The sequence below is a fragment of the Anopheles merus genome, chromosome 2R, assembly GCF_017562075.2.
Source record: "Anopheles merus strain MAF chromosome 2R, AmerM5.1, whole genome shotgun sequence".
Classification (NCBI taxonomy): Eukaryota; Metazoa; Arthropoda; class Insecta; order Diptera; family Culicidae; genus Anopheles; species Anopheles merus.
The window spans coordinates 34,304,770-34,321,843 of NC_054082.1; the positions used below are offsets into that span (position 1 = coordinate 34,304,770).

At 46.0% G+C, this 17,074-nt stretch overlaps 1 protein-coding gene across 9 annotated transcripts in view; it reads left to right on the top strand.

Moving 5' to 3' along the window:
* Positions 1 to 17,074, top strand: part of LOC121588540 (putative mediator of RNA polymerase II transcription subunit 26) — a 66,049-nt gene that overhangs the window by 29,449 nt on the left and 19,526 nt on the right. For all 9 annotated transcript variants that reach the window (XR_006004185.1, XR_006004186.1, XM_041906596.1 and 6 more), the window contains exon 5: positions 5,057 to 5,233. Coding sequence is in view for 7 of the 9 variants with exons in the window: in XM_041906596.1 (XP_041762530.1) it covers positions 5,057 to 5,233 (177 nt within the window). In the remaining 2 variants the exon portion in view is untranslated. The remainder of the gene's footprint in view (positions 1 to 5,056; positions 5,234 to 17,074) is intronic.

Here is a 17,074-nt window from a genome sequence, read left to right on the forward strand (position 1 = left end):
TTATGAAATTTTGGAATTAGTTACGCATCGATTGTGGCGCTCCACGCGCGCCTTCATGCCTCTGCAAAAGAGAGGCAGGGCGAGCGATGTTTTCCTCCCGGCCCGGGGGCTGCAAAAGCGATGTTGTTTAACAAACCAGGTAATAATGATGTACTGGTCGAAGTTGTCGAACTCTCAGTCGCGAAGTCATTCGCTTGACCGCGGCCTGTCTTTGTGCAACTTCAATTGGTGTGGGGGGGGGGGGGGCTCCACTGAAAGAAACCCTAGCAAAACAACGATATCCGATCTCTGCCCTCCGACGGGGGGAGGGATGAGCTCATATTCGCCCTGGGGCTGTGGGTCAGTTCAAGCTGTAACTGCAGCAGCCTGTCTGATTTCGCTTCTACACCCTAGGCGCTGGGGGTGCAAATTTCTATCCATTACAGAAATAAAGAAGCGACGTGCGTTGCATATAATACGCGGGGAAGATATTTTGCCCTTTTGTGCAGCTTCTGGGCGATGTGGAAAAGGCGGAAACGCTCTCATGAAGCGAAAAAACCGATCACTGTGGAGAGAGATATACGGCGCAGCAAAGGAAGCGCACTGGCTCACACATCATCATCGACAGCGGGCGGTGTGTGTGTGTGTGTGGGTACGCATGGCTCTTTGTTCAGTGCAACCGGTTCGAAAAGGGTTTAACACAGTCGCTAGGCTCACCAACACCCAGCCGATGGGTAATAGAAGAAGAGAGCCGGAGTGGATGACGGGGGGAGGGTCGCGAACTGCCTTGAACTTATTTCATATCGGTGGCGCGGCGTGTTGGCACCGTGGAGAGAGGTGAGCATAAACTGCAGGAAGGTGGAAGAAGAGACGCTTTGTTGGAAATTGCGGGGCAAAAGTGAGTTTTTACGAGACACAAAGAGATGCTGGTTTTAATGATGTGTTTAGAGATGAATTATTGAAAAATGTCAAATATGTATTCAAACGGAATTTATTTGTTTCTCTTGTGCAATTTCCTTTGTTTGATGTTTAAACATATTCAATAAAACCAGAAATGAGGTATGGAGTTGAAAATGAACAGGAATTCTATATTTGGTTAGAATTATTAACTTTTCGCTTAACAGTAAAAATACTCGAACTATAGTTTAGACAGTGCGTTTGCTTTGCTGAATAATGCTTGCCGATCTAAATCCCGTTTTTTGTCATTATTTAAGCCAACCAGCGCCAACCGGTTGACAGTTCGTACTGCTCCATACGCAATTATTGCGTGAGCAAACAACCGCACGCACACACATACAAAATGTGCACCACCATTGTAATAACGGACGGCACTGCCTTTGGCAACCTTTGTACCGCTTAGTCAGAACGACGGAGAAGAAGGGTATGTTCGTTGACATTGCTCTTCCCGGTTTGCCTATCGTCCCCATCATCATCCACCCATGTAACCTGCCTGGGGTCCACAACGCGACACGCTAATGATCAGGTACTCACAACGCACGCTGATCCGCGATCGACTGAGCGCGAGAGAGGACAATGACATCTACGTGATCGCGAGGGCTTTTCTACACTCCCCCCCAGGGGCGGCTTATCGTATTCGTGCAGATCTTGTTAAATGTGTCGCCGCCACGATCAGGCCCCACAAAGCACATGGAAAACACGCAAAACAAATTCGAGGTCGGCATTTTGCCACTTCCATTTGAGGTGATTAGAGGGAAAGATACAGATTCGTCATCCGGTTTGACGTTTAGCCGGAATTGGATTGAGTACCGCTACCGCTACCATGTCAACGACCTCTGCTTGACGACCCACACATTCCATTGTGTGTGTACGAGTAGAGGGCGCATTATTTAAAATTTTAAGAATCAAAATTAGTCCTTCGTACCGGATCTCATAAACAAATGCACTGTTTCAAGCGATAACCGATAACTCTGAACCATAAGTTGTAATCAGAGCTTGTGCAGAAAAACCAACCGTACAGAAAACAATCAACCGACAATCACGGAATCCATTAGTTTACATTATCGTGCACCACTCACTTCTTGCTACAGCAGAGGATGCGCCATCTTCCTGCCGATTCTCTCTCTACATTGAGACAATACGGCAATACTCTCATCCCTATTCGCGTCTAGGCTATTTATTATGCGCTATCGGACACTTTCGCACCATTTGATACCAAGCGAGAGATGTCCCACAGGGGCTGGGTTCTTCACAGCCGAACATACAAGATGGGCGCGCGCGCGCGGCATCCATTAGTCACGTCCGTTTGTGTGACCGGTCGCTCCACTACGCGTGCAAAAGGGAAACAAGAAAAAGGCAATGCAAAAGTACATCGCTCAATTGGCAAGGGCAGCTAGCGGTTCGCCCACGTTTCCTTATCCTCGCCATATTTAACTCATTGCTTACGTCCGTATGGGGGCTTTATTGCACTGCAATCTCATTCGGACGATTTCATCTTCCACTCGTGCGTGCTTGCGCGACCTAATAGCTAGCTCTGAAGGAGCCTAGCAAAGCTTCAAGTGGTGGAACCGTCCAAAATCCTCGTGCTCCAAAGGGGATCCGATCGCGTGCCAGCTACAATTTGCGTCTTTGCAACATCCAATTTGTATGTGTCCCAGTTGTGGTCCAGAACGTGGCGTTCAAGGCGGCAACCACAGCAAAACCAGAATAGAATACACCCGAACGCAGGAGGGAAGCCATTTCCAGACAGAAATAGTGTCACGTGAGACGATTTGTTGTAGGGCAAAAGAAATAGACGCACCCCAACACATTGGACGCACTTCGTTTTCCATTCGTTGGAATGTAGCAGAAACGTAGCACTGCCGAAGTGACCACAGTTAGTGTCGCTTTACTTGGTTGGTGTAGTGGCAAAAACTTAAAAGAAAGGTTAACAGGGTTACGCGATGGAATGCATCGGAGCACGAATCGATCGATCACATACTACTTGCACAAACGAACGGGTGAGGCGTAGTTTTGTTCGTCTTCTGCCTAAAATTGAAGGTGTCATAGGAAATGCTGCCGCACTCGCACGCGTCGTACCATTAGTTGGAATGGAAGTTTTACGCCAATGAATATTAATTGCTCCATTGCGCCATCCAATGCATAAGGCGGGGAAACCTTCACAACAACACCGCGCTTTCACTTACGCCCAAGTCGGGTGTATATGTATACACATATTCGCAACTCCAAAATGTGTTGATGATGTGTTGTTGCTGTGCACGCATGTTGGACAAATATGGCCGAGGAGCGTTTGTGCCTCGATCGATTCTGTCCAATGTTTGTTCGTCGCTTGTCGCGTTTCCAAACTTCAAATTGATCGAATCGGTGTGAATATACGTTTCGAGGGTGGTGGAATGTATGCATTGAAATCACCCCAGTTTTATGACGTTCCCGTTCTAGGGTCATAAAAATGATAATAAACTCGTTTCATCGCACTCGTACAATGGAGGAGGACTGTAAAGTTTTCGCGTCGTTGCCCCACTGGATATAGTGTCGTGTACGCACTACCCAGTTACACTTCCATTGAACACGGTCATTGTAATCATTTGTACATTTGTACCGCTTATTACGTTTGGTTACGTTCGTCGTTACGTTCGTGTTAAATTCTGGTACAGTTCCTTTTTTTTGTGTACAAGTGTTCCGGTTCGATTGCGATGTTTCTTCTTACTCAAACATGGCGTGTGTCTTTTTAAAGAGATTTTACGCTGTATCCGTAAAGCCAACAAAACCCTGAATGTCGTCTCAATTAAAGCAATACTCACTCGCTTCTTTACCGATTGTATCTCTCTCTCTCTCTCTCTCCATCTCGATGGCATAATTAGATTGATAATTATTCTCGCAATTGCCCGCGAGTATATGAGGAACCGTTTCTTCTTTAGGCCAATGCAAACCGAAGGAGATGTTATGAAGCCGCTGCCGTCCGTATTACACAAATAACCTTCAATGGTTTGATGATTCAATTCAAAAATCACCATTCTTTGCGCAGTATTGAATTCGGAAAGAAGTGAACGATTTGTATATTGGTACTGTGGGGTGGCCTCTCAAGGCTTTGCAATGTTGGCTTCCGGTTTACGGGTAAGATCGAACTGATCTCTACTCTCCGTCATTAGCGAGAAGATGATAGATTAAATGTAGCAGCTTCAGGGCAGTTGTTCGAATCGAAATGAATTTTGACAATTTACCACTTCTCCTTTCCTGTGCTTCAGTTCATTAGTTTTGTCAATTAAGATGTTTTGATGAGTGCTATCTTTATTTTAACGGCACAGTGTCATCATTTTTTCACTTTTTGCTCTTTATCTTGCTATCTCTATCCCTCTCAACCTCGTATCCAAGCCCGCTGTACCTTGGCTCTAGCAATTTAATTTCATTTTAATTAAAAGTCTTTATTTTTCCTTTTATTTTTCGCTTCACAAAAATGCGCATTCCCGGGTTCGTGTGACAGCTACCCCCCTCCCCCTCATCAAAAAATAAAGAAGCGTTCCATTAAAATGTGCGAATCATTCCCAATGACCGGAAGCAACGACACGAAAACGCACGAAACAGTTCGAGAGGGCGAAAAAGCTTCCCGCCCCATGTCTTTGAAAGCGTTAAAAGGCGATTCTGGAACCATTTCCGGGCGCATGTTCCACGAAAACAACACGATCTGACAGGGATCGCCCAAATGGATAAACTGTTTGGGATTATAGGGAGTTGGAATGGGACGTAGGGAGCCAGTGGCGTGTGCCCCCAAACCACACCCGTGACCTCAATTTTATTCGCACGGGTCCGCGCTAATTGCTGTTTGATAACTTTTGGTAGAATTTCTAATTTACTCGCGGGTTGTTTGCCGCAAGGTTTTTCTTTCACCTTTACTTTGTTTCGCGCACCCCGAGCACTCGATCAGCACACTCCGCCCTGCTCGGATGTTGGACAGTGTGATTTGTTGTCAAGTCAGGAGGGCGAACTCACACACTTTTATTCGGATTCTTGTTCAGCAAAAAATAAAATAAAATTTTCGGAAAGAATCCCTTCGTGCTTTGGGAAAAATACTAATGTGTTTTTTTTCTTCGGTTTTTGTCTACTTTCTTCCTTCCTCTTACAGCCTGGCGAGTCCGGTTTCGTGGTGTTGGGCGACCTAACCCTGGAAACGTCGACCGATCCGGATGATGCGTGGGCCGCCGGTCCGCCATCGCCGTGCAACGGTGAATTCGCCAACGCCTACATCGTGATCAATGGCAAATCGAGCATGAGAAACAAGACTAGTAGAAGTAATAATAAGGTAAGTTATACTTTTTGGCTATCGCCCCGTTTTTGAAATCCAATTAGTAGCGATTTATGAGCAAATTTATCGGTGGAAAAAGCAGCCCAAAAAGTTGCTGGTCGTTAGAGTTTTGGGCAAGCGAATGATGCGTTGTGGGAAGGAGTTGTTAACACAGCTAAGACAGTCAAAAGCCTAGCGACAAGCCCTTTAAATTGTGGGTTAATGCAAAGGCAAATGAATATTACAAGCATTTTTGGCGCGCATGTTTCAATTGTCAAAAAAAGGTGTAATAATTAATAGTGAATATGATGTGGTCTGAATGTGAATGTGAAGCCGGTCTCATGGTACAGTCGTCAACTCGTACGACTTAACAACATGCCCGTCATGGGTTCAAGCCCCAAATAGACCGTGCCGCCATATGTAGGACTGACTATCCTGCTATGGGGGGAAATCAATAAGTCACTGAAAGCCAACCCCACAAGTGTGTTGGCAGGCCTTGACCGGCATCGGTTGTTGAGCCAAAGAAGAAGAAGAAGATGATGTGGTCTAATTTATTTCAAGCTTGAAAGCAATCTAATGGTTTGCGTTTAAACATGTCCTGAATTCCAGTGTGATTAACAGCCGAATAGGCAACGGGTTTATCGTTTAACCTTGTGCAACTGTTTAATTTTCTCTTATCATTAATAATTTCGCATCTAGTAAATATAAACAAACGTAAAATTCGCACACCCAAACACACACACACACACCCTATCCGAAGGTTGTGCCTTTTTCCGCGCAGGTTTCTATACAATATTTTGCCAATAGCTATGGATTGTTGTGTCAACAAGAAGCAGAAGCGTTCGCTGCTATCGCTCTCATTTTCTCCTCAAACAAACGTTTCTAATGGTAAATATTTCTGCTCGTTTTGCAAACAGCGCTTTCAAGAGCTCAACTGCTCCTCTCCTTCCCCTCGCTGCAGCTTCATCATCCCCCATTGCACTTGGGTGATTGGATGGCTTTTCAGCACTCTCTCGCTGCGCGATCACGTGCATGTGTGTGAGACGCTGGCAAACATAACCTCCCATCGTTTTGCGCCGTGCCCCTTTCCTTTCCTGATAAGCGCCGGGGTCTGGTTACCATTTTTGCTTCCCGGTGTGTGCCCGTAAACGCACTCAAGCTCACTCTCTGTCTTGCACACAAATACATTTGCTGCAAGTGATTTGAGATTTTGCACGCCAAATCGTACAGCCAAAGTGAAATTTTCACCATTCTCACTGCCGGTTTTCGCGAACGTGGCACAGCACAAAACGGTTGGTGCCGCCGATGGAAAAGCCATCGCTCGGATGTAGTTGGTGGCCTCCGTGGAAAGGAAAACCAAAGCACCCCAAAGACGCGTGGCGGCGGGTTTGCTACGGTGGAAACCAAAATCAGCAGGAGGCAAACAGTGGTGTGAATAGTTGAGCATACATTTGAGTGGGTAGGCCACTTCTGGCGAGTGTGTGTGAGCGAACGGGGCGATACTAAGCGGTGCCGCGTAGGAGGAAGAGAAGTGGTGTTTGGGTTGGAAAATTGTTACACCCATCGTGCGCTGATGGAAGAGCCCATCTGCTGTTGGCGCTGATGCTTCCAACATTTGCCGTTTTCAAACCGCTTCAGCACGCATCTGCAGACACACTCCCGATGACGGCACCGATCAGGGTGCAAACCCCCTTTGGGTGTGTGTGTGTATGTGGAGAAGAAGATAGGAACTGGAAACTGGTTAGGAAAAAGCCAACCCCGCTCATCATAACCGTCGATCGCGCAGGCATCTCTCCAGCGCTCTCTTGTCTGGAGATGAAGATAGTTTTTCTTAATGAATGTTGCTTCGCCGTTTTTCCGCACAGCCGAGATCCCAGGTCTGTCTGTCTGTGTGCGTCTATTTTTAGGTGTGCGTGCGTCTGTTAGACCTGTATTTTACCAGCACAGCAGTTGTGCAGGGGCTGCATAAGAGCTATGCAATGCCCCAGCCACGACGACTTGATGCGTGTAAAATTCCGTTTCCTTATGTCGGCGTTCGGATTTTCCCTCCCGATCGGGGTCCGCACATATGGCAGCAAATGTAGTGTAACGAAGACGACTTCCCCGCGAGTTAACGTTCACTGTCGGTGGATTTTGGGCTCGCAAGGAAAGCGAATCGCAGTGGGAGTTTGGGGAAAATGTTGCGGCACAATTTATCCTCGATGGCGATGGCAGTGAAGCTCTGGTGCGAAAAGTTGGTCACTGGCGTTAGAAGCGCCGCTTGGACAAAATTTTAATCGCCGCTAAAAGGTTCAGGGAGGAGGAGCTTTTGGACAGTAGTTCGACGATGCTTCCAAGGCCAGTGCCAGAAGGAATGGAAGATGCAAATAAATGATTAGGCTTCGGTAGCGTATCGTTGGTAGTTACTGGTGTTTAATGGCAGAGAATAAATTAATAGTATCCAATTGCAGCAGCTTTCTTTGCTATGGCGCGTTTGCCCACGAGACATTTTGGTAGAATTTATGGGGCACTCTTTATCAGATAGTGAAACAATTGCCATGAATAAGTAGCGATTTAAACGGTTTATTTTTAAGATTAGGAAAGGCCAATGAGAATTAGAAATCACTTTCTTTGCCTCTGCGAAAGTTAATTATGTTAACTGAAGTTAGAGCAGAACACGAAATGTAATGTTATGAAATTGAGTGACTCGAAATCAGGCCAAAATATTGAGTTGTTTGCTAGCAGATCATTACTAACCATTCCTCCATTCTTTAATTGTTTTGTTCCATGTTCATTTCACGTCACAAATCAAAGGAATACACTTGTGTGCTTCTGCAAATACGATTGCAGCATCATTCATCTTACTTAACATTCGTGCAGTAGAGATGCACTTGACAGTTTGCTTGTCCGAGTCCGATTCGATTGACATCGAACGCTGGCGCATTGCAGCGCATTCCACAGTATCTGATCACGGTTGACGGCCATCTATCGGCAGTAAAATCTGTGTAAAGCCACAAAAGACTAATGAACTGCGGCAACGGCAGCCACCACCACTAGCGTTTGGCAAACGTATTATACATACCAACATAACATCTTGGGCTGTTGGGAGCTTAGAGAGGCAAATCCTTCTCTAAACAGTGTTTTCAATTTCTCCTTCAAGAGAGCAATTATCGCCCACCGCCCGCGCTGAGCTGCCGGCAATGGAACGTCACGTCGTGAAGTGTACTGCAACCACACGCACACACACACTCGCACACGGTACCATCTGCTCTTGCGTGTCTGCCCGTGTCCCCGGTGCGATGGACATCTTCGCGAAGCAGAAATAATGTCCAGCGCGCCCCGGGTTCGTTCCATCTTGATCGATAGTCCACGGGCTTTGGCGCGTGGACTTCTTGGCGTTGGAAGCTGCCGAGAGAAATCCTCTTCGCCCTGCGTCTGTTTGTGTTAGCAATTTTCCATCTTTGGTGATCGGATCGAGTGGCCGACACGTGGCTGAGTGCATGTCTGCAAAAGGAAGCCCGGAGCTACCCGGACCGGAGGAGTGGCCTGCTGAAGGTATTTGATCCTTGATGGCCCCCGAACCGGTTAACAACTTGTCAATTGAAAATCGATCAACGCTTTATGGCGATGACATTACCCGGGTGAAACTCTTGCACCCACCGGTCCCGATTGCTTTATTTATTTTATTGGAAAGTGACCGCACAGTGAGCAGTCTTGCCTTTTAAGCACTGGTTTTATTGATACGATTTAATGGATATTAGTTAAATCTGATACTGCTTCGATTGTCCCATCGTGTCTTGCACCGGCCAAACTAAATGTGAAATTTATGTTGTTATCTCCCCGTTAGACTCATGACAACTCACGCCGTTCCTAGTGCAACTGCGCAGCGGGCAAACGGTATTCGTTATGTGTGTGTTAGCTTTCCTTTGTTTCCCACCGCAAGATAAGAAATATCAGCATGCCCTGACCGCTGCTAGTGTGTGCTGTTGTAGACTGACAGACGGAGTTCTGGTTGCGCTTGGATTGCATTCATTTATATTTTTTTTCTTTTTGCGTTTGTTTTGTGGCAAAACAACTGTTTCTTGTGATAAGCAGCAGCGACTGTCAGCCTAGAGGCAGAACACTGGGATTAAAATTGCAAAAGCCCCATGTCCGGAAACAGTGACTCGTTTCCCCATACTGTATTCCCATTTGTGTATCAAGGTCCGTTTGGCAACCGCGATGAGTCGTGTTTCAGTGCAACAGGTTTAAATGATTACCGAAGTTAAATCGCGCTCGGTAAACTCCGTACCGACGCAGGGTTGCAATATAAATTTAAAATTATTTTTGCGATAAAATCTATGATCTAAATTGGAATAAAAGCGTACAGTACAGTTTGGAGGGATGAGGATGAAATAGTCTTGTGAATTCATAACCAGCACTGGCGTTAAAAGCGTTACAAGTGTTTGATTTTAACATATTCAACCTAAAATATAAATATCATTAGGGTACAAACATTAATCATTAAAGCTGTAAATGATTTATTCATGTTGCCATGTGATGTTTTCCATGCATCAAAGACTATCTAATTATGCTCCCGATAAACTCGTATACGAATGAAACCACCACTAAACAAACGCATTTAAAACAGGCTGATAACAACACGTTTCGTATGCTGGCGGCCCTACGGAGAGCTCATCTTCGTTTCGACATCGGTGTGCCCTTAATGTTCGATATCGTAAAGCTAATCCCTTCAGTGAAAGTGATGATACCGTTCGGAGGCTTCGTGCGCTGATGCGCCTACTTTACAGTTGCATCGTGGCGTTCACCAGCATCAACTTCATTGAATGATGCACCGGATTATTGTAAATCAAAATCGGGTTTTTGATGTCGCGAGCCTTATCCTAACTAAAAGGACGCGCGTTTTGGGCTATTGTAGATTTATCTTATGTTTAAGCAGCAACCATTAGTTTAAATAAGGTTGGTTTAAAGTGATTCTTACTTAATTGGCAATTTAATATAATTTTCCTGGAGCACCCTGATAGGAAATCTTCATAAGACCATTCTTCCCTCTAAAGTTAAGATATTTTTCTCAGCGTGGAATGAACTTAAAATTGCTGCTTAAATCCATGCAGAAGAGTGTATTTTTTTAAATAAATAAATAAAGGGAAGTACCTCGTCAGTATCTCGTCACATCTATACAACCAACAGACGGGTGCTACCAGCCAAACCAGCAAATTAGTGCAATTGTTACCGCTCGATGGCGGCAGTGAAGAACATACTTACGAAATGCACGTGCACACAACTAGGCAGGGGCGTGTAGTAAATCAACAACCACCACCATCCCGCTGTCTGCGAAGAAAGGTGGAAGTTCGTGCACACGATGAAATAACACACATTAATGCTGCACGCGCACGCGCGCCTGCTGCACATATGCTTCGGGGGTGCGTGTGCAAAGCAAAACATAGGAAGGCCCGATGGATACACCGGGGATCGCGGATCGGTGACGCGCTGTGTAACAATGTTGCTGGGAAAATGCCGCCAAAGCAAAGCAAAGCGCACGCGGACGGCCCGTATACGTGCATGTGCTGTTAATTCGCCTTCTGCAAGGGGGAACGATCCGATATTGAGCGTTAATTTTGTTGCAAACCTCTTCCCCCCAGGAGTTCGATTGAGCTCGCAGGGCTGGGGCGGGCGTTTTTCTTTCGCCAGCCTCGCATCAGCCTTCGCCGTTAACACAAGACACATCACCCCGCTCGGCGGGACAGTGTTTTGGGGGAGTGCGAACTGCGAACTCCTCACCGTCCGCCTCGCGCGTCTTTCTTTCCCAAGCCGGCGGTACTATTCCACACCAGACGGAAAGACGGCAGACGGACGGTTTTGTGGTGTGTTAACCCGCTAGCGCAGCTTGGATGGGCTCGGTGCGTGCGAGCTTCGGCAAAAAATGCACACGATGATTACGAACGAATTTTCACGACGTTTTCCGTCTTCCCTCGCCGTATCTTACCATCAGGCATAGGCTGTTTCTTTTGGGAGCTGGGGTGAATTTTCCATCGCGTTAAATTGCTCTCTTAAAGCATTGTAGAGAAGCTGGTGAAAATGGTCGAAATCGAACCGCTAAATAGTGTTTGTTGAGTGCGTCCTGTGTGTATGCATGTTCGGGTATTTGTGATGCGGAAACGGTGGAATCTGCAACAGCATCTGTTCGTTCAAGACCAAAGAGGTGCGAAGATAGCAGCGGCAGTAGGTGTGTAATTTGTAATGTTTCCAAAACAGCCACTCTGCAATAGCAATAGCTACGGATCAGATAATATCATTGAGTATACAGTCGTATCAACAGATCGTTAGCGATAATCGATCAGATCGCCGATCGGCCGGTCATCGTTCAGGTGAAAGTGTTCGATTGACGTTTGCCTTCACTGAAGCCGCATTTTCCCCGACGCGGCGGAAGAGTACGAAGGGTTTATGTTGGGCTGGGTTCATCTAATGTGATTGATTGCATCATGGCAATGATTGCTTTTGGTTAATATCAGCCGTGCGCTCCCCTAGTTTGCGATTTTCTCACCTTCAAACTGAGCAATCGAACAAAAAAAAGCCGACCATTGCGCAAGCGTTTGGACGAAAATGTAAAGGTTCCGCGTAGACTTCAGACCGAGCGAGCACCACCACCGAGCACACAATGGTGTGTAGTATGACTGCAATTGAGTAATAGAAAAACCTGCATATTGATTGCTGTGGTAATCGGTTGTCTGCAGCACAACTTGGCAGCTTGACTTTTCTGGTAGAAACAAGACGGAAGGAGTGGTAAATATTGTTCAAGAAATTGTGTGACTAAACGAGGCCTACTTTTGCGCGCTTAACCTATTCGGGCGGAGAGTTAAGAACTGCCGAAGGTATCATTCTGATACTCACCCACTCAGCCTTAAGAGTGAGAGCCTAAAGTCATAATGGAGACTCAGCGCAACAAACTGTAAACGCCACAAGAATGAGGTCACGAAACAGCTTTCAGATTCGAAATCTGATCTAACCTACAAGAGCTTGTGGATCGACCAGACCAGGCACCAGAAACACGATCACCCAGCAATAACCACGAGAATGAGAAAGCCACATTCTTGCCCACTGCGCATTCATGGTGTGCTTGAGCGATGGGGTACATCACCGTCGTCTCATCTCCGCTCCTCTTCCCAAAGGAGACAGTTAAATCAGGTTTTGGTTCGCCCAGCAAAACCCAACCACAGGGAACTGGGTCGAAGACGACGACGAGGACGCACCTCTGTGCGTGCTGGAATGGGTGAGAGAAGCAACACTAAAAACAAACCCTCTAGTTGCCATACATCCAGAGAGAGAGAGAAAGGGATATATACAAGGGGACAACAATCCGTTCATCGCGAATCATCACTAAGCGAAGAATTAACTCTCCTTTCACCCCGCATGTTACGCATGCCCAAGAGGAAATGTCGTTTAACTCGTTGGTGTGTGCGTCCCATGTGGGGGCTCTGTGTGCAGTATTGTTAAATGGTGCTCACTTGTTTTCCGCCTCGATTAGTCGGATGTGCTGCCGCGGCCACCCCGCTACTTGTGCCTGTCCCCAGGGGGGGGGGGGGGGTGGCCGTGAAGTACCTTCTACCGATGGCGTAATTTCTGGCCAACTGCTGCTCCCCGGGAAGCTGGTGTGTTGTGTCCAGTCAGATGGAACAGTGCGGTGAGTGAGGGAGAGAGCATCACAAGTGCGTGGCGTGTGGGACAGAGAGGAATCCCCAACCCGATCGCTACCACGCGTTGTTGGGGTGCGGATCGAAAGCAAAAGGCACGCAAGCGAGGGGAAAAAGCACCTCGATCGCGTTTGAGAAAGGGTTTTACAACATCAACAACAACAACAAAAAAAGCCAGACGCAAGAAGAAGGTCACTCTGTCGGTGGCGGTAAGCCTCCTCGCCACGCTAACGGGAATGTGATCTGCTACATTTTCATTACCAAACCGAAGAAGCATGGGCAAGAAAGAAAGAGTCAAATCTCTCCCCAAAGGCGAAGGCACGCATCGCCACTGAGCGGCCGTCTCTTGCGCGTCAATCCGGTGGAAGCCAATGTGCCGGGAGAAAGTCAGTAAGAGGGGGATTGTGGGGGGGGGGGGGCGAATATTGGGCGAATCAAAGAACGAACGTCTGTAAGCTGATCGCGCGATCTTGAAGACTGTAGAATGAGGGGAAAGATCATTTTAACCCGCGTTGCTTCCTGGTCCGTGATCGTGTACCTTTCGGGTGAAATCATACCCATGGCTCAAGCGAACTCTGCGCTGGCCCTTTTAGTGTGTGTGTGTTAGTTTCTGTTTGGTGCTGCGTAGAAATACGATCCCCTCACACGCACGCACACACACACCGAACTGTTTCGAAAGAGAGAACTTCGAATAAACTCCCTACGAACGGAAGAAGTCAATCAATTCCTGCGGGTCTTCCAGCCCAGAACCCGTTGCACATTTCGTTTGCACATGAAACATTGCCCGCCTATATATGTGTGTGTGTGTGTGTGTCTCAGATGCTGGAAGTTAAGCAATGAGTCAAAAATGAAAAATAATCTCCACAGCGAAACACACACACACACAAGCAGCCCCATTTACATTTGTGCAGCGCATTCGCGGTTTGGCGACCCCCGGAGGGCCCCAACTGTTGTTCTGGTTTCGACAGCGCGGCTAACTGTACTTTATCCTTCTACTTGCCAGTTCCATGTTTCGCTGGCTTTTTAGGGCTGAGCTGTGGTAGTATTGGTGGTGGTGGATCATCTTAGCTTCTTGCTGTTTATAGCCGAGGGAGCAAATTTAATAGCGTGCACCCATTTACGCGCAACGCAATAATCTTGACCAGATGGTCGCGAATCGGAAAGACTTGGTAGTATGGATGGTGTCGGCTCGTTGTCTCTTTCTTGAAGAGAAGGGAAATTGCCGTCTTGTCTTCTTCAATGTTTCCATCATGGATTAGATTGTCGTGTTAATGCTAAATAACCACTTCTTTTCTTAAAGCTGTAACCAATTATGAAGAAAACTGGGAAACTTTATGACCTTCATAATGGGAAATACACAAAAAAATGTATTACTATACGACAATAATTAGAATCAAGGTGCCTTTAATTATTCCTAAAATACTAGAAATAGTTAAAACTAATTAAGGAAACCTTCAACAATTGTCCAACTGAACTAAAAAATGTGAAGAATCAAGCATTAATTAAAGTGATCGTATTATAAGTTTTAACTGTAAAAAATCCCATAAATGCACCATCAATAGCATATAGTGGCAGGCAGCACCACCATCAAGCCCTGCAAAATTAAAGCACTTTATCAGTGTCCATAACAACAGTTAACTGCCCAGCGCCACACGATGTGATGAATTACTTAAACGTGTGCGGTTCTGCTTCAAAAGAACGCGCGCCAGCAAAAAAAAAGCGTTTTAAATTCGTGTGACAAAAAAGTGATTCATTTACGGAAGGAAATTGATAGCAACAGAGTGGCAAAACATGGCCCAAAAAACTGTTCAATGAGGAAGTGGAAAGCTGACGAAGCAACAGCAACAGAACTTAGCGTAGTGCCAGAATAACAACACGAGAACAAGACGTAGAACCAGGGAAAGGGACCAAAAAAAAAAGTTAAACACAACCTTACCTACTAGTGTGGCGTAACGGGTGGTCAAATTTGGATTCCGTGAAGGATGATGGGTAGAGCGCGTCATCTGACACGCGTTAATTCGTGTGCTATTTTTTTCCTCCGCGTTTCGTCCATTCGCACATTTATCAACATGTGCTCTCCTTTCTGTGGCCATTCGTGTGTAGGCTGCTTGCGGCAGAACGGGTTACCAAAACCCTTCTTTTTTCTCTAGCTTTAGTGGTCATGCTGCTGGTCATGCATTTTTATCAACGTCATATTTCAAATGCTCCATGCTGCCGGAACACACTATTGGATGGAAAAATGCAGCGAGTGGGAGAGAAGGGAACCTGAAATATATTTAAAGCTCGGCTTTGGCTCCTTTCGTTCGCGCCATTTTCAAAAAAGAGAATTTATATTACTTCATTTTCAAACAAACTGCATGGTGATTTGTTGTTCCGGTAGTACCATCTGTATTTACACTGTTCGATCATGTTTTCATTCACCGGTTCTTGCGTAATGCTTTTGACGGTCTATTTTTAAGCTTTAAAAATCAATGCGAGAAGCTTTGCATCAAACTGCTGGTATGTTTGTGTGTTAATGGAACATCGAAAAACATGTAACCCGGTGGACGGTGGTAATGTGCAAACTGCATCCTCCCCATACTTCTTCACGTACGCCGAAAACGAATTGCGGAAGCACATGCGGTGCAGCGCACATGCCCCTTTCTTGTCCACTTCCCTCAAACGCTGCCCCGCGTCCCTCCAAAACCTCAACTGCCCCGCGGAAGTGATGATGGATCCACACCAGATGCAAATGTGTGATGCAAGCACAGTGCAGCGGGTGTGAAAGACGGCAAAATAGTATTTTTAAAAAAATGCTACCAAAAGCAAACATACGCACCACGCAAAAGTGCGATTAATTTAACACAAACAGTATCGTACGTTTTTCGATTACATAAATTAATTGTGGCTTAATTTGTTTAAAGGGTTGGTCGATGCGCGACGGCTGACGCCCTGGGGAGAAAGTCGGTGAATTTTTGTGTTGTCTTGTGCCTTCTACTGAATCGCCGTTCCGTAAGTGTGGCAGGTTTGGTGCCGAAAGAATTGGGCCTTTCTATTTGTGTTGCATAAATTCGACTGCAAACGCCATTTGTAACGATACGGTGTGGCTGTATGCCAACTTGAGACGCTATTATTATGTGCCAACCTATCAAAGTATAACTTTCCATCTCATGTCTTTTCACACTTTTGTTTTGACTTTTCACTGACAAACGCAGAGCCCAGGGTTTTTTTCCGGTAAAATGGGTCAACATTCGTCCTGTAACCTGTAGTCTGATTACTCTACTTAATCACCATGCTCTTGATCATTGGGTTTACAAAATTTGCCTTCAATTGTGCATCTCGTGCATGTGCACGTGCTGTGGCAGTAAAATATCAGAATCATATGTTGAGTAGCGTCTGTTGTTAACAGCATCTGCTCTGCATTTTGAGGCCATTCACATCCCATAATGCACGCAATCAAAATATGAAACAAACAGCATTGTGCTTCACATACTGCAATGCTGCATGGGTTTAATGAACACCGAAGAACAACGAGAAAATTCCATTTTTATGATGGGTTGTTTGACATTCTGCTGCCACGTTGCCTTTATATGGGCACGTGATGGATGCGATGGAGAGAAAAAGAACATTATGTGTTTGCGTAATGTATGTGTGGAAGAATTCTCTGCTCGTCGTGTATGTGGAAACACATTAATCAAGGAGGAGGGCGAGCACAATTTTATGACTTTACAATGTGCTGTACAAAATGATGCATTGTCCTTCGGCCTCTCCTTACTCTGAACGCAACGTTTTGGGTTGCACCAGCAGAAGCAGTCCTTCTCGCAGAACGACGAAGCACACACGAGACTGGATGCAAATAATAAACCCATGTTCATACACACTTGCTGGTTAGACGGAGGCTGGAACGAAGGTGGCTGTAGTAAAGTGCAGTCAAAATCACTCGCCTCGTTTGATCCATTATGCAGATGATGTAAAGTTGCAGTGTACAACATTCCCTCCCAAGCTATGCAAGAGTCTTGCAAACCATTTCGTTACTCTACCCCGGTGTGCTGCGCGCTATGCTAATGATAATGAGCCTGACGACCGTTGGAAAGTTACAAAATCGATCCTAATGACATTCTAACGCCAGTTTCTAACGGATGGATACTTGACAAAATGATACGTTTCGAAACTATCCAATCCTTTTATAGCCATAACTTTGAAGTAAATC